This window comes from Wasmannia auropunctata, unplaced genomic scaffold (genome assembly GCF_000956235.1).
Source record: "Wasmannia auropunctata unplaced genomic scaffold, wasmannia.A_1.0 LD335047.1, whole genome shotgun sequence".
Lineage (NCBI taxonomy): Eukaryota > Metazoa > Arthropoda > Insecta > Hymenoptera > Formicidae > Wasmannia > Wasmannia auropunctata.
Window position 1 is genome coordinate 473,012 of NW_012027843.1, and position 17,970 is coordinate 490,981.

Genomic DNA, 17,970 nt, shown 5'->3' on the forward strand with positions numbered 1-17,970 from the left:
TATCAGAAAATGTCACATTAAATTAGCCAATTAGCGACGTGTAGTCGTGTTATTAATTAACGTATGCGTGATTAATTTTTAATAAGTTAATTTGTCCGTGCGTATATATATACATTATATATAATACGGTAACGCGAAAAGTTCAGGGATTTCAAGTGAGACACGAAACAACAACAAATCTCGTCGTTCCGAAGTTCGAAAACAGCATTGCTCAACGGTCGGTTGGCACGACTGACGTCGCCATTTCGAGCCGGCTGACGCGAGCCAATGGGAGTCGTCGCACGTCACTACTCCGATGTTTCCAGCGCCCTGGCCGTCAATTTGAAGTGATTTTCAGTTGTGCTTCCGTTACACGAGTATACGATCGTGTTCAACATATTTGCGTTGCGTCGTTGTTACACAGGATGACGGACTTCAAGCAACATTACAAGAATCCACGTCCGGGATTCGGCGACGTGGATCACAGGAGATATCTGCGCGCTTTCAACCACGATAAATCTCGCCGGGAGGTCAGAACACGGACTTTCGACAATAATCGCAACCTGCAAGACGTTTCGGCGCCAACGAGCCCACAGCCCGGTAAGATAATGAAGACCTCATGTTTCAACGTATCAGGGCGTCTTGACGATAATTACGATAACCAGTGATATCAGTAAAGATTTCCTTCGGGGCAGCCTTTTGTCCTTCACCTTTAGTATATATAATTTTTTCATTGAAATGCTTTTATAGCCTTTTATTTTTTTATCTGGATTTTGTGTTTTAATAAATATTATTTATTTTAAATCACTTCAAGTTATGATAAAAATACATTTATTCGATTTTGTTCGCAAATAAGGCAAAGAAAAAGAGTAATTATCGCTCAGCACTGAAAGAGAAGTAATTAAATGTGACATTAAATATAATGTCAAACAAAACGAGATAAAATGAATTTACGTTTCAAATTTAAGATTGAAGTAATAAATATTTACCATGCCAAATGTTCTTCATTAAAAATTTCACATCTGTTATGCTTCTTCTGGGAAATTTTATATTACTTTGGAAGATTGTTAATTAAATTTAAATTAATTAAAATTGAATTCTATAACAGTTAGTTGCTTTATAGAATAATCTATTATAGTCATTATGTGGAAAATTTAATGTAAAGAAATATATATAATTATAGTTATTACGTATACATGTATACTTATATGTATGTAGTTTTGTATATGTATTCTATGAAATAAGGATTTTATGTATGTTATGTAGTAACTGTTATGTACATTTGTTTTTTAATATATAGTATATTTTAACTGAACTTTTTCTCAACTGCTCTATATTTATACTATAAAATTAAGTAATAATTACAGGACATAACAAAAAACTTTTATTATTTTCAGCAAAGGATGTATCGACTGTTGCTGATGACCGTATGAAAAAATTAATAAGATGGAAAGAGGAACGCAACAGGAAGAAGAAGCTTGAAGCTGCCTTGAAAAAACCTGCTTTTAGAGTTGGTGTCGTTCATCACTCTTTATGCTCTCCGCGTATTAGGAGCGACACAGTTGTAACTGCGAAGAAAATACCGAAGAAAACGGAAAAGTCAAACATTACCAGGAAACCGCTTACAAGGGCTACAGAGAAACGTTTGCTAGAGAAAATAGCTTCTGGTAAGCAACCAATAAAGAATCTAAATTTGATAAAACGTCCTGTAAATACGAAAACGCCGACTCCTAAGAAACAGAAATCATTCGCCCCTCTCGATTATCGTTTTAAACCTCCATCCGGTTTGCCAAAAGTATCTTCTCTATTATTCGGTCTTGTATCAATAAAACAAACGCCGCAAGAAACACCATCGCAGAAGTCTGAGCAAACTTTTTCTGATCGTACAGAGAACTTGAAATCTTCCACGCACTCGACGTCATTAAATAAACAAAACTCGTCGCAGAAATTAAATAAATCGATTATTCGAGAGTCAGACGAATTAACTACAACTAAAACAACAAGATCTTCATTGAAGGAACAGGCTAAGAATCAGACAAGCATACAAGATTCCTTGCAAGAAGAAAAATCATCTTCATCAAGCAGTGATATTGATATGAAAACGTCACCAAAGACTCCAACATCTTCCGAGAAAGAAAATTGTAATATGGAAGATCTTATTATCTTTTCGCCGTATCTCACACGAAGCCGTGGTAAGAGAAACTCTAGGAAAGAGGGACAGCAGCGGCTGGGCATTGGTCGTCGATCTGAGGAAATCCCAACTAAAGAGACTGTTATGAAGAATTTGAACATATGCGTGGAAGAGGAAGAACGTACTGCTCAATACTTCAAGTATCTTGTGAACAAAGAAACGGATAGACTTAAGGAGATTTGTAAGAAATGGCTGGACATTGGATCAGAGAATGATATTCCAGAGGAAGCTAAATATGAGATACAACAAGCGGTGGGGCAGACAAATTTGTTGCTGAATAAAAAGTTCGAAAGATTTCGTGGTTTAGTACAGGACTGCGAGACTGGTAAAGGAGAAATGTTGGTTACATGCAGAGATTTGCAAGGATTTTGGGATATGACGTACATGGAGATCAAGGATTGTGATGCGCGATTTGAGAAATTGGAGCATCGTCAAAGCAACGGATGGCAGGAGGAGGAACACGCTGTTGTCAAGCGTGCTGTTAAAAAACGAATGCCTGTGAAAAGACAAATTGTATCATCAAAGCCAAGTGCTTTAAAATCGTTAATCCAGGCTGCCAGAAAAAATAAAATGGAAGCAGGAACATTAAGTAAGGAAGTTCTTTTGCCGCAAGATATACATATAAATGAAAAACCAATTAAAAAAGAAGCTTTTGTTGAACTTGACGAAAACACTGATAATCGACGTAGCGCAAGGAGATCTAAATCCCACGAGCTTACTGAAAGCAAATTAACTCCTGCTCGAGGTGAGAGCTTTAAAGCAATTTCGGTACAGAAAGTGCATTCATCTTCCGATAAATTCAAAAGAATGAAAAGTCCATTCGCTGTTATGAAAATAAGTCAAAAGTGTAAAACACCCGAAGTTCAATTAGATGACACAATATCGTACGTTAACTCCGATCAAACGCCAGGTAAGAGTATATTGAAGAAATCGGAAGAATTAGAGACTAAGGAAGCCCGCATGAAGTCCGCGCATAAAGTCAATTTTGATGATCGAGTAGTTTCGACTGAGGTCCCTCTTGATGAAGAAATCCAGACTCAATTAAATTTATCTGCTGCATTAAACAGAATAGATAATTTCGATTCAATGGAAACGATAAATCCATTACTAACGCCACACATTAATGCCGAAAAAAGATTAGACTTTGAAATTGAAGATACTTACAGCAGCGACGATCTGAGTCAATTGAACCTCACAATAAATACGAAAATAAAAAAACGATATAAATCTAAGTCGTCTATTCGAAATACTTCAGATGCTATTGTGCAGCCACTTAACGATATAACATCATCAGTACCCATGAAAGAATTATCGCCAAATAATGTGAAGATTACATCTAGGAAAAGTTTAAAAAATCTAATTCAACATAAGGACACACCAAGCAGAAAAAATAATATTTTGTTTTCACCTACAACGGGAGCTGACAAAATTATTACTGAAACAATTTCAAAGGATATGGAAGAGCTTGATTTAGGAATGAGAATACTTCGAAATAGAACTGTGCCGGCAAATAATACTCCTAAAAGCAGTCGTACTAGCAAAACGGTAAGCTATGATGTTGATATTTTTTAATTACATTAATTACTTTTGTCAATGTAGCGTTTATAATAGTTGATATTAAATATAAAATAATGTATCCCTGTAAAAATATTTTAATTGAATAAATGAAAATGAATTCTGAGACATTAATTTAGAGAAATTTTTTTTTTTTCAGATGACTCCAAAAAGGACAAATGTTAATAAAGAGGAAAATAAGACTCCTCGGAAGTTAAGGAAAAGTTCATCAAAGTTATCGCAAAAAAACGAAAATGAGTACATGACAGAAAATGGACGTAATATAATAGAGACTGTGACATTGGTAGACAATATTAAGAAAAGATCACTTCGAAAAAGTGTTACGTTTGATGGTAAATCTTCAAACTTATATATGTTTTGATACACGATACATAAATACATACATATACATAAGTTCAGTATACATATATAATTGTATTTTGTTGTAAACAGCAACCTGTGTGGCATGTGCCGAAAACAAACCAACACTGCCTATGACTCCTTATTCACGTCGTAGCAAGACGCTTTCAAGACAGAGTCAGAGCAAAGATGCACTTGACCTTATGTCATGGGACACGCCAGACAGAAAACATCGTGAGTTCTAGTAATGTATAAACAAGCGTAATACTTATATAAAAAAATATTAATCTTGTTATCAAAACTTATTTGTTTCAGAACGCCGTAGAACTACTAGATCTCACTCAAATAATTCGTAGTATCTTTTCACGTATTATATATTTATATGTTGTATTTGTATACAAATGAAGCTGACATGATTGCTTTTTTTATATAATGACATTTAATGGGTTACTTGCGTACAACAAATGTATTATAGAATATTTCATTTGTTTAACGTAATTTAAGATGTTCAATATAGGAGAATTTTTTATAACGTTTTTGATTTAATTTCATATTCATTACTTCAATTCTATATATTTACATAGCCTTTAAATATTTATAATAATTCACATAGTTGTAAAATTGTTGTAAAAAAATAATTATGGAATAAAGAAAGAAAATAGAATGTAAATAAAGAATATTGCATGAAACTATAAATATATACAAATATTTACAATTAAATATTCCCGAAACGGATTACCATTTACTTCATAGTTCATTTACAATCAATATCTGGTATAGAACGCAGACACGGAAATCAAAATAAAAACACAAGACTCGACAATTATTTCAATTCACCACTGTCACGGCGAGCTTCGCATTGAATATAATTACAGTCTTTATTCTCTGTTCAACGCATCAATTATGTGTATAAATCAAAAGTTATCTAAAGCTCTGTTGTCAAGAAGCCCACCATAATCTCACGCTATTGTCTTTATGCTTGTTTTCAACATCACATTGTCTCTGTCCAGAACTGGTTGCTATTATAGGTAAGTTTGTGTGTAAGCTTAGTCCATTTATACAATCTTTGGACAGTTTTATTTTATATTTTGGATTCAAATCCTCTTCATCGTAATTCGCGATTTCCGATAATTCCCACACAACGATATTTCCATCGACGCCACCTGTAGAATATGTAACATTAATGAAACATGTGTATACAGCATCACGTTCTTACTATTCCTTATTTTACGTTTTACTAAACTGACCAGAGATTATTTGTTTACTGTCAGGTGTAATAGCAATCTGTATTCTTTGATTGGTATCCGATTGCCTTCCTTCGAGAGAATAAAGAACATTTCCGGGATTACGGAGGTCCCAACACAGAAATTCACTACTTTTCCGGACAACAGAGAACAATTTCATTCCGCAGGGACTAAATTCAATTTGTGTTATACCACTCCCAGTCTTGAAGGTGCATAACGGTCCATCTTTATACAGACCTTCAAATGTAAAAAAAGAAAAAATTATAATTAGTAGATATGAAGTATGTATGAGAAATTTTTTTTTATGTAATAAACATTACCAGAAACAGGATACGTACCGATACATTTGGAATATGTACCGAAGGCGACTAGACCTGACATGGCTGGATTTTCACGGATACACGAGACCAATCCGATCATATTTGGAAAATCGTGTTTAAAGTGAATGTCGGTTGTCTGACGTCCGGGACGGTCCGTGTCGAAGATCCTCACAGCGTTCTTGAAACCACACCATATTTCTCTTCCTGAATCCACAAATTGCACGCTGATAGACGCTTCCACTTCGTCGACTCTGGAAAAAAAAAAAAAAACGAATTCTTGCAAGATTGCATTAAGAACTCTAGTAAGCAAATGTGATGTCACTACTAACTGATTGTAAGCTCGATACGTTGCACGTAATTCTCCCGTGAATGCATCCCACAAATGAACAGGACTCTCTCTACTGGTGCTAAGAAAGCAGCACGTTGATGGGTCCCACGAATTCATAAAGGGATACCAGCAAGTGTCGTATACAAGGCCACCTTCTTTAACGGTCAAAGCAGGCGCAAGGTTGGTCTGCACAAAATCAGATGGAACCTGGCCGGAGTACAATTCCCTGGGAAGTTCATAAATGCGTATCCTGAAGTCTTCCGACGGTACAAGTAAGCATGTTCCGTCTGGCGACCACTGGCATCCTTTTGTAAAATTCTCATGCAGGTCTATGGACTGATATTCCTTGGTGGCTGCACACAACAGCCTCGGCGCTGTGGACCAGTTGTACTTATAGACGCAGGTGGAATCCGTCGAGCTGGCACAATCTGAATTTATATTTCTTGGCTCTGTGACAATCGCAGCTTCGTTGTTCCCCGTCTGTTCAGATATTGCTAGATTTACTATTTGTTCTGGTAATGTTTCGCATGTTACCTATAATTTGAAGATTGATTATTTTGTTATTTGCTCAAGTAATACAGCAGGTGATTTTGTTACATGAATAAAGACGTTTTTTTTTTTTCAGTTTCTTAAGGTACGCTTGCCTACATCTATCTCGCAAACTTACCTGCGGCTGCGAAGAGGTAGGAAAGTCAGTTTCGCACGGCGAGACATTGAATTCCAAACAAGTTCCCGTATCTGTCAGATTGCGAGAGTCCTCAGTCGCCACGGATAAAGTTGACTGAGCTTGATTAATTTCACCAGCAGCGTTTTCTGCATCGTCTTGCGCCGTTTCATCATTATTACTTGAAATTTCACATGGTGTTGTCATCGAACGTGATTCAACAGTGGTTTCTTCACATTCCATTGTTCACTGTACGAAAGCACAGAGCTTGGAAAATTTCTGTTCGTTTATATTCGAATGTTTATATAGAAATCTCAGCACGCTTCATCGCACTCATCACGTATGTACATACAGTACTTTATATCACTTTTTGTATCGTCAGGTTGTCCCTCGTGTAGCAACGCGGATTTCGAATCCCGCCGACGACCGTGAAGTTAGGTTAAGAATTATGGTGAGGTTAGGATAAGTCGCGCGTGTGCATCGTGGTTACGAAATTACACGTTCGGGAGCGTTGCGTTCGTTTTTATGAAAGTTTCACGAGTGGCTCGCCTGGCTCGCATTTAGTGCGCACGGCGTCGTTATTAGTTGTTTTTGTCATAAATACCTTGATACATGAATTCAAACACTTGTCGAGGCGTACGTGGGAAATGCGTACGCTTCAATGGGTTCAATGCACATACAAATTTATGTGTCAGGTCCTATATATACACACGGTATACATCATCTACGATCGCAGCATCCAAGGTCGCCGTTAACATGTAAGACACTCTTGTGGGAAAAAAATTGATTATTTAATGTTATCATCTTTCCTCGTTTTTCTCTCTAAAAGTAAAAGTTTTAAGGACTTCGACATTTCGAAATCGGAAATCCATTGAATCTATTAGTCAGGAGAATTTGCACGTATACAGGTCATGATTGCAACGCTCGGAAACGCCACGAATGTCCCCTCCCCCTCCCTCCTGTGTATCATTTTATTATCTTCTTGTTCACCGAATGTTAAACAAAGATAAAATGATACACAGGGGCACACGGATGACGTTTCCGAACGCAGCTCCCTAGAAACATTTAAATCACAGAATAAATAAATAAATTATGTTTCGAAGAAAATTAAATTATTATTCTTAATTGCCAAGAGGATATACATATATAGACATTTGAATTAACATATTATCATAAATTTAATTGCTGATGACGAGTAAAAAATCCTATTGATAGTAATCCAGTAAACGCCGATGTCTAATCAAAATTGATTATATATGTATATCCGGTCATTTCATAAGTAACACAGTAATTTTGAATATTTTAAAATAATAGAATAAATTTATCTGCATACTGTATCGCCATAATATAAACGAAAAATACATAATTTAGAAATACAAATTTAGAACAAAAGCTAGAGAGGAGAGAAGGCGAGAGAAAGAATTATAGTGAGTGGGAGAGGAAAGTTATAATAAGGAAAAGTTGATTGAAATTTATTTAATAGTTCTATTAATTTTTATTTATAAAAAAGTAAAAGATATTCATTACTCAAGTTTATTTTAGACGATCTATAATTTGTGTTAGATTTCAGGATGCGTTTGCATTTATAATTTATACATTTATATTGTATGTTTGACGTATGTATTTTAATATATATTTTAAATATATGCGATTCAATTTTTCAATTAATTTTCGTATTACGAAGCTTATAAATGAAATATTTTGAATTTTGTCGCAAATCGTCCAAGATAGCAAAATACACGGACATATCGAAATATACATATATAATATACATGTATAATCGCGAGAGTTATAGATCGTTTCAAGTGCGAACGTACGTTCCATTTTTTTTCTTTCTCAATTCCTCTTCGCTCTTAGCGCATAATCGTGATACGACCGCCGCATATAAGAGGGATCGGTTTGCGATTGGTAGCGGCGCGCCGACGCTTATCGCGGAGAGACGACGACGTCGCGACGCACGTCGGCTAAGAGCGCTCCGGCGGCGGGCCGGCACCGCGCCGTGGGTGGGAGTCTCTTCGGCCCTCGAGAGTGAGCGAAGACTACCCGAAAGAGTCGTGCTCCACTCAGTCTGTCCGCGGGCGTCCGTCAAGCAGACTTCTCCGGCTCTCTTTCTCCCTCCCTTCGTCCCTACCCTCCCTCGTCGTCGGTCTCTCGAGGGCCTCGCGGAAGACACATGTCGTCGGCTGGTGGTGCAGCTGCTACCGGCTAAACCCGCGTAACCGTGCAACGCCGTTAACGTTAATTAGCCGACGTTTCTCCTAGTCCGATATACCGCGTCGCGTCGCGTGTGCCGCTTCCTCGGTTATTGTTATTATTTTTTAAATTTTTGTTTCGTCTTACGTCTTTTTCGCGCGAAATCGGTTCTCATATATGAAAGTGACTCGACGCGGTGACAGAGTGCTTGCAGTGCGGCCAGTGACACGCCAGACCAGCGGACAGGATGTGGTCGACGGGGCTTCTCTGGGCGATCCTCCTCGTCGGGCTCGCGATCGTCGGTTCGCCAACCCGGCACGTCGCCGACGGCTTCAACGTCGAGACGAAGCACTACGCGGTGTATCGCATGGAGGACAGGTCCATGTTCGGATTCGCCGTGTCCACGTATCGTGACAGATATGCCCGCGGATGGTGAGTTTTTCCCTTTATTTTTTCTTCATCGTGAAATTTACCGAGAAATGAGAACGTCGCGTCTAATCTCGAAGTCAATGTCATCGCAATTGAGTTGTGTTTTAAATTTTTCGTTCGTGCGGCATCGCGATAGGGAAAATTTGGAAACATAAATAATAATGAAGATTAAGTTCCGATTATAAGAGACTATAGTACTATATCGATTGTCAATGCGTCACGGGGCGAATCTTGTTCGTCACCTTTGAAGAGGAGTAGCGTAATTCAATGACTTTGAGTATCCTCGAAGAAGGAGCACCGTATTGCATTACCATAATTGCGCGTGTACACTGTGTAAATAATTATATCACTAAATGATCATAACTAACATATTAAATAATCATTAAGTAATCTTGTCTTTCTAAATTTATTGTGTCTCAACGAGAATATTCATTAGATTTTATTTTATGTTTTGAACTCAGCAGATAGGATCTCGTACATTGCCTCATCTCGTCGTATTCGACCTCGATAATATACTAAATATATCGTTGAGAATACGAATTCTGACAGACAGACGGTTAGCCAGCAACGTGACAAGACGCTTTATTCTAGAGAAAATTAGCGATCGTGCAAGTTTTTGTAAAAAGAGTCACATTTCTTAATTCTTTATTGAAGCATTATTCGTAAAAGCAACCGCAGTTGTAACGAGTCAGTTTTCTTCATATTGGAATATAATTAAAATTGTGCAATTACGCGAAATGATACGAAGAAACTGACGCAGACAATTGGAAAATGATTGAAATTATAATTAATTTAACTTTAGTACATTTCTAAATTTTAGATAAGTAAATGCTATAAAGATATAAGATGCAATAAGATAGAATTTAGACGAATGCATTTCCTAAAATGACAAATTTTTATCTCGTTAGCCAGCTGTTTGACTCATCACTTGATTACACATACGATTGACTCACCTTTCACTGCACGTTGCAAAATAGGAAATATTGGACGTTTTAAATTAGCGTGTGACTTGAATTTTGTCTGTGTCATCACGTTGAGGTAAAATCATTTGCGGTAGCATCATATCTTTTCCAAAAACGTATATACATTTCGCAGGGAACATGTATATTTATTAGCGAATCAAAAATAGGTATATTAAAAACTTTCGCGTCTTTAATCGAAATTCTTACGACAGCAGCGTGCTCTTGCATTCTTCGTTACGAAATAAATGTCGTCGTGCGCGTTGCAACTTTGCAAGTCAGAGAGAGCGACGAGTCTGACCCCTCCGTTCGAGATATCACCCGGCAAGATGAGGACTTCCATCTCGTGTTTCATCTCCCGGGCTTTAATAACGTGCGATAATCCTGCGCCCATCAACCGATAAGTACGCCTTGGGGACGCCCCGGCTCGCAGAAACGGTCGCAACCCCCTGGCGACGCGCCACGACCCTCCTTCCGCCGCGATCTGGCGCGCGAACGTGCTCGTTCTCGAATTTCGTGACTCACGCTCGCGACCGGGGCCACGAATAAACGTTTCTGCTGCGGCTCCCGCGCGTCGTCGGTCGGGTCGACGATTATAAATAATATCGGCGAAACGGGGAAACGCGGCTAATAGCGCCCGCATCATCGTCGAATCCACGGGAAAAATCGACGTCGACTGCATGGACAATAGAGCGACATAATGGAACGTTGCCGGCCTGCGCTATTTGCGACCGATTAGCGATCAGCCGTGAAATGGGCTGCACGTTTATATTCCCACAGTATAATATTCCTCGAGCATAGAAAAAACATTATTTCCAAAAGGAAATATCTGTCGCTATTAACCCCGGGGATAATTATTTAATTTTTCTTTCATAAATGATCATCTTGAATGTTTTTCATATCCTGAGTAAAAAGTCACTATTGTTAACAAATCATGATGTGTGTAAAAATCATTCTAGATGTGTGCAGCGACTATTTCCGAATTAAAAACTGTTTAATGTATTTTACACTTTCATGGAAAATATCTCATTCTTACGCAACATATCTAAAAAGAATTGTTATTGTTTCTGAGGGAGAGCGTTTTATATCAAAAATGTTACTTAACAAATTACGAGACGGCCGTCACGTTTGCGACAAGGAGGGGAAACGTCGACGCGAGGAAGGCCGCGCAGGAAGTCCGGATTACACACGAGGCCTTACGGGAGGTTTCTCTCGTGGGCGCTTATATTTAGGCCAGCTCGGTGCGAGCTTTACGAGCGCTCGCGTTCGCGCGCTCGTTAATTTCACCGTTCACGGGGATTAAAGCGGCCGATCGCCATCAATCCCGGGAATAGAACACGGGACCCCCGTGGCACTTGTACGCCCACCTCTCTCGATCATTCGGCGCGATCGATTCCCGTCGCTCGCGCGCTCCGTCACCCGATATCGCGAGTTTTTAACTCGAAATCTAAAATTACAGACGCATCTCTCTCTCTCTCTCTCTCTCTCTCTCTCTCTCGCACTTTGCAGAAACGGAGCGCGCCATGAAACGGAATGAGAGCCATAATTGGATCGGGACAAATTCGAGACTCCTATTCGCGCTTATCCGTCGCGTCGTTCGTATACAGGAGAAAATAATAAATTTTTTTTTACGCTTCTTTGCAAATTTATTGTCGGACGTATGTGAATTTAGACTTGATAATCTGATGATGTATCGATTCATCCATGAGACATTTTACGATGCAGGACGTTAGGTCAGAGATGCGACTGCGCGTTGCATGCGGCAGTTCGTCACACCCGTGCCGCTCCGATTAATATCTTTCGTAATCTGCGCGTTCGATCTATTACGATCCGCTACGTGACGTCGTCCTTTCCACGAGTTTCTTTCTCAATGACTCGTGATCCGATCAGGAGGGGGGGGGGGTTGTAAACGAACGTGCTTTGCTTCAGTAACATCCGGACGAAATTTTAAAATCTATTCCTTCCTTCGATCGTCGACGTTAGCGAGAGTAGTACCTATACGGGACGGAGGAGCGAACGCGAACTCTGGGGGAATCTTGTTTCGGAGGGAGAAGTGAATTGAGATCCCGGCCTCCCGTTGCGGCCTCATGCATATGATTGGGAGCATCTCGCGTCCGATGCCACCTAATATCTACGACCGTTCTAAAGTACGCACAATGTGCCATTACCACCGGCGGCGGTAATCTCCTCCATATATCTACCCGGTCGTACATATATTCATATATAATCCCGGCCTCGTTTACCATTCAGAAAAAAAAATGTAATGCGATTACAATCGCGGCTCGCGCACGGCGCGAACATACACGGCGGCGGCTGCCGTGTAAATCTTGCGGGAAATTGAAACTCAGATGTGACTTCGCGTGCGATCGCGCGCAAAAATCAGCTAATCCCTTTTATCACAATCAGTCGGGCGTGTAGTAATTTTATACGGACCCGTTAATTCTCCGCGCTTCTTCTGCAGAGATGGAGGACTTCGCGAAATCGTTTGTTGATTTATCGGCGCTTAAATTTAATATGCCTGCGCAATTTTGCTCCGGGCACGATGCATCTCGAAGACAATCACCGGCGAGGAAGCCCGCCGCGAGAGTAAGGTGTATAAATGTCAGCGTATAGCAGAACACGTATTGCGTGATTCATTGCGCGATCCCATCGACGATCGTGTCTTTAAGAGGCGAATTCAGTCACGACCGCGTGTGCACGGTAAGAGGAACAAATGGGAAGATCGAGTCACGCGCGCGTCGCGTCGTCTCCCGGGCGGTATCGATGACTACTCGTCCATTTCCCGAATTTGCCGATCGTATACGCGGAAACCTGCCTGCCGGCCGCGAGCCGTGTGTACTAAATATAGAATATTATTTCACGACGCCGCGAAGTCACGGCGCGGAGCGAACGTCGATAAGCCGAGAGTCGTGAGCGTTCAAGGCGAAATGTCAGGAATAGCGATATCGGCCGCCGCTTTTCAGCGTCGCTTATTACCGATTAAATTAACACCTCTGGTAGGAGGTTACTCCAATTAATACAATTATTACTACGTGATTATGATAATTTAATTATATACTGCAAGCATGTAAAAATTACATTATTTCTTGGGTATAACTTGCATAAACTTCGTATACTTGTATATAGAGTTTATATAACACCGCTTATATTTTGTAGGACGAAATATTGTAATATGAATTCAAATGAAAAACATTTTAATAAACTAACGGAACAGACTTTGAAAGGAATTGTTTAGTTCTATATATATTATCTTATGATATTTAAAGATGTGTTTTATGCAAACGCAGATAACCATTGTTCTCTTCTTCAAGAAGCTAAAAAAGAACACATTCAAAACAATTACTTTATTCGCTCAATGCTATTCTTGAAGTATCTCGACACGCGATCGCCGATCGACCTAACTGCTTGAAGGCATCGCAAGTGTATATCAGCGATGACGTTGAAATGCATGTAAATGATTTCATGACGCGACGTCTTGTGAGCAAAGTAAATATACCGATAATCGCTGTTCAGAGAGAAATAACGAAATCAATTCTACCCGATGCCATTGTTCGGTCCGACGATTGAAATCGTTAATTGACACGCGTCACAACACAACGAAGTAAAGATATCGCTGGACCATTTCTTCGGAGAGAGAAATTAAACTCTCTCCTTTGTAAGCCGCTATCTCGTGCAAAACGTTTCGCGCTGATATTCCGGGAAGCGTAGTCTTCTTATCAACGGCCGCTTCCACGTGATAAGTACACGGCACGGCAGTTAATGACGAATCACAGCGAGCTTCGTTTCAGCGCAAGACGATGTTATGTACGAGAATATTAGATTATTGTAAAATTCAAGAGAATATTATAGGTATTACGGAACGATTAAAGAGAAAATATTAGATATTATATTTTTTCCGATGATCTGAGAGAAGAAAATCGTCGTATATGATGAGATAATATGAGTATCTTTTACGTATTATTACATAACTTATATTTTTCACGATTACACGCTCCTCTTTCTCAATGTTGACTTCCGATCCCTCGTGTGCGTCACAGGCCGGTTCATTCAACGTGCGTTGTTCGCGCACGGCGTTACGTTCGTTCGCATAAAAAGTGCGGTGCTTACGACGCGTGTCGAGACAGCGGAGGAAATGAGGATTCAATTTCCTCGTCGCTTCCGGCTGGGCGAAATGAAAGTCGGGACCGATCAGACCGAGCGTCACTCGGCCGTCGTGTTTTTTTTTCGCATTCCTCTCGATTAATTTATTCGCACCGTATCCCATCCAACGCGCGATTATACACTGTACGTACACCTACAGCTATAACTTCGGACGCCGCGAAAGTTCGCCGTTTGTGGCACAGCGAAGCACCGTGTTGCACCGTGATTGTGCCCGAGCATCTTTGGCTGTTGATTTCGTAAGCGGAGATTTAAAGCGGCGGTTTACAAGGCGATCGCCGTGTCGCAACCTCCCGGATGAATTATGGGACGCCGCGAAATCGTCGCTCTCGCAAAAAAAAAAAACGCGGAACTGCGAAAGTGCATTAAAAAAAGGTCTGAGCCATATTTTCCGTAGGCGTTGTAACGCGTTAACGGCCTCTCGCTTTATATTACCGTGCGAATTAATTTACATTGTCAACTACAATCTCCTGTAGAAGTGCAGAGGATAACAGAGGTGAGGTAACAGAATCAGGAGAATGACAGTCATATAATGTTTCGTAAGATGGCAAATTTCTCGCATTGCGCTTATAATTTCATTCATCTATCCTACCGTAAAAATTTTGTGTTCATCGCAAAAAATGTAAATTTATAAAATACGTAGAGCAGCACGCATATTTTAACTTTTACCGCCATTCATCGTCTCTTCTTATTCACCATCTATGGTTCACCTTGTTTTGTTCGACGCCCACCAAGGCATACCTACCTACCACACCTTGGAACTGATTATTAATCTGCAGTTAACGTCAGACATCGATATAGATGCAAATTGACGATGGGTGAGAATTATCATTCTTTAATATTCCGTGGTGGTTGTCGAAAGGATTTTTGGAAATATAAATTTCGTATCATACGTGTTCTTTATCTCGCTCATTTTAATTCCATTATAAAAATACGAAATTTTTAAGGAAATAATTCTCATGATTTCAGTTGAAATTTTGTAATCTCGATAATTGTTGTTGCTCGCGGCAGCCTCAGTATTTCGGACTGCAACGTTACAATGAAAGGCGAGGAATTCGCTCGACGCGCCCACGAGGTCGTTCAATTCTTTTTCGCCTCCGAAAATCGGGACGGGCGGATGAGAGCGCGCGAATGCGAGAGGGCGCGGATGCGAGAGCGCGCGGGAAGGAGAGAGACCGAGGGAGGGAAAAGAAGTAGAAAGGTAATGAGGATCGCGTGAGGCACGTGCCCAAAGCTCAGACCATGTCATTATGCAGACGAGAGCCGGCAGCCTCGAGGCCTTTACCTTGCCTGCACGCGCGCAGCACGCATACACGCGTATACGCGGGGATGATGCGGACGGTTATATCGCGACGGCACGCGAGGATCATCTCGCCGTAACGCATTAAATTCGTAACCCCTCGAATATAGTTCCACGGACAGTATGGGGTGTCTCCCGGCGATATCTGGTCGTTGCGTTGGTTGGTGGAGTTTCGATGGAATTGGGTACGTGTCGGTGTCACGTTACGCTACCGAGAGTGATTCATGATTTGCAAGTCGCGTATGTGACTACACTCACGAACGTGTCATGTATAATAACTCACGATTAACGTAATGGATATGTGATTATGCGAAATGAGTTTGCAATCTCTCGCTGAGAACATAACGATAGTCTCCAAACGATCATAAATATCAAATCTCTTATTACCCGAAGGTGGCGATGAAGTTATCACAGCTACACTTTAATTTTAAGTCAATCACCATGATCGTTGTCTCATAGGTATATCGAAGTGTCTATGATTAACATACGAGACGGGATAATGGAACTTATACTCTTCCTCAACAGATTACAACAGCGACAAAAGAAAGCGGTTAAAATATATCATTTTGTTGTAATTTTGCGCGTCACTTACTTTAAACGAATACAAGAAATACAATTAAAATAAATCGAATTTTTCTATCAAATATCAATTACATACTGCAATTCACCGAAGTGCAATTTCTTCGTGCGACAAGAGCATAAAACATAACGAATGTTTAATATTTTTGAAAATAAAATATATGTATATCGTTTCCAAAAACTTCATATGTTCATCGGCAGTTTCCTTTCGGAACAGTTGACGCGGATGCACAGCACGCGCGGTCAGTTCTGTTCGCCATATGGCGGTGCATCAACGTGTCACTCCCTCGAAACTGCATTGTTCCTTGTAACTGCGTTTGACATATGTTTCCTCTTCCATCGAAGTTCATGAAGAAGATCCTTCGCAGCCTGCCTAGTAAACGGAAAAACTATTTACAGATATTTCGAAAGGGAAAAGGATCTTAATTTCTCTTCTATCCCATTTTTTGTTCCCTTGAAGTCTAATCTTAATTTGAAGAGTTCAGATAATATCTGAAAAATGTTTTCAAAATGTTAAAATATTTATTTTAATTGATTAATTTAAAGTGGATTTTTTCTAAATTTTTTTTTAAATTAAGCTTTTTAATAGCTCTTGATGTTGCTAGTGCTAGAAATTTCCTTTGATCATTTTTCTAATTGGTTAAAAACAATCAATACAAACATGAATGATTTTTCGATATTTGATACCGATAAATTTGCGTAAATGTCATATTATAATTCCCGAATTATTGTCCACGAAAGAATAATTTACATGCGATTTGTATATTCCGTCAACTGAGCACTCATCAAACCAGATAAACGACCTGGCAATCTCGGCAATGGTGTAGTAGTTACATAACCGCAATCGTGTTAACAATAGTGTCGCCTCGATGGAAGTGGGTCATTGTATCGCGACATGGGATGAAACGACGATTAACTATGTGCTAATTAATGAGATTAAAACAGCTCTTAATTCTCTTTGGTCGTTTCGTAATTATTCCGTATATAAAAATGCGTATATGAAAAATGTTATCTGACTTGTTTCTTAACTGTCTTTTTGCGTATTTTTAAGAGGACTCTTAAATGTGATTCGTAAATATATTACATGGAATTCGAAATACGTATCTTGATAACATTGGGAGAAAATGAGCACAGCTGCTTGATAATGAGAATTGCAAGACATGAATTGGCATTTTGTACATGCTCGAGTGTGACTAATGTGACGAACCTTTCTTGTATTTCACAAGATTTACCATTTGCATGGTCGGTTTATAGCCATCGTTGCTTTCGTTATACTTGAAGAAGAAAAATTCGGCGATTGAACGTTATTTCAATATTGTCGTTGATCCTTTTATTCTCAAATTCTTTAACAGCTGGTGAAGAAATATACTTGTTTTTTTATGCATATTACATAACGCAGTAATTTATAAAAATACTTTAACATTTTAAAAACATTTTCTTTTGTTACCTGAAGAAGAATAATTCGGCGATTGAATGTTGTTTCAATATCGTCGTTAATTCTTATATTACGACCGACTGCCGTCAACCGAAGGTTAGCAAAAAACGGAGGGAGTTTGCGTTTTTCTTAAATTCTTTAATAGCTGCTGAAAAAATATTTACTTGTTTTTTATGCATGTTGAATATATGTATTATCTCCTTATAGGTCCTTAGACTGCAGTAATATTTTATTTTATAATTCGTGATATGCCGTAATAACCAGGTAAATGGGAACG

General features: G+C 39.3%; 3 protein-coding genes across 6 annotated transcripts in view; 2 read left to right on the plus strand and 1 right to left on the minus strand.

Annotated features, from left to right (window-relative positions):
• The first annotated feature begins 281 nt into the window (after window positions 1-281).
• LOC105457791 (disks large-associated protein 5) lies at window positions 282-4,620 on the plus strand. 2 transcript variants are annotated; one of them, XM_011702661.1, is made up of 6 exons: window positions 282-579; window positions 1,377-1,646; window positions 1,869-3,715; window positions 3,885-4,077; window positions 4,178-4,318; window positions 4,400-4,620. In XM_011702661.1, the coding sequence occupies exons 1-6, from the start codon at window positions 405-407 to the stop codon at window positions 4,438-4,440; spliced, it is 2,667 nt and encodes an 888-aa protein (XP_011700963.1). In that variant the 5' UTR covers window positions 282-404; the 3' UTR covers window positions 4,441-4,620. The 2 variants fall into 2 exon arrangements, with proteins under 2 accessions (XP_011700963.1, XP_011700962.1); XM_011702660.1 differs by having other exon boundaries at window positions 1,377-3,715.
• A 287-nt stretch (window positions 4,621-4,907) lies between these two features.
• Window positions 4,908-6,905, minus strand: LOC105457792 (telomerase Cajal body protein 1). The gene is made up of 5 exons (XM_011702662.1): window positions 6,644-6,905; window positions 5,978-6,510; window positions 5,667-5,899; window positions 5,332-5,565; window positions 4,908-5,247 (listed from the first exon to the last, which is right to left on the minus strand). Exons 1-5 carry the CDS (start codon window positions 6,881-6,883, stop codon window positions 5,024-5,026), a joined length of 1,464 nt encoding a protein of 487 aa, XP_011700964.1. The 5' UTR covers window positions 6,884-6,905; the 3' UTR covers window positions 4,908-5,023.
• Window positions 6,906-7,339: 434 nt separating this feature from the next.
• The window catches only part of LOC105457796 (integrin alpha-PS2), a 66,197-nt gene continuing 55,566 nt past the window's right edge, over window positions 7,340-17,970 (plus strand). For 2 of the 3 annotated variants that reach the window (XM_011702668.1, XM_011702670.1), the window contains exon 1: window positions 8,706-9,265. In XM_011702668.1, the coding sequence (XP_011700970.1) occupies window positions 9,081-9,265 (185 nt within the window). In that variant the 5' untranslated portion in view covers window positions 8,706-9,080. Of the gene's footprint in view, window positions 7,399-8,705; window positions 9,266-17,970 lie in introns of those variants that run through there. The other variant, XM_011702669.1, reaches the window with a different exon arrangement.

Coding starts and splice junctions, on each gene's coding strand:
- LOC105457792 (XM_011702662.1), bottom strand. CDS start 6,883: ATGGAATGTGAAGAAACCACTGTTGAATCACGTTCGATGACAACACCA. Junction 5,900..5,977: donor ACGTATCGAGCTTACAATCA/GTTAGTAGTGAC, acceptor TTTTTTTTCCAG/AGTCGACGAAGTGGAAGCGT. Junction 5,566..5,666: donor TACATATTCCAAATGTATCG/GTACGTATCCTG, acceptor TTACATTTGAAG/GTCTGTATAAAGATGGACCG.
- LOC105457791 (XM_011702660.1), top strand. CDS start 405: ATGACGGACTTCAAGCAACATTACAAGAATCCACGTCCGGGATTCGGC. Junction 4,078..4,177: donor AAAAAGTGTTACGTTTGATG/GTAAATCTTCAA, acceptor TGTTGTAAACAG/CAACCTGTGTGGCATGTGCC. Junction 4,319..4,399: donor CACGCCAGACAGAAAACATC/GTGAGTTCTAGT, acceptor TATTTGTTTCAG/AACGCCGTAGAACTACTAGA.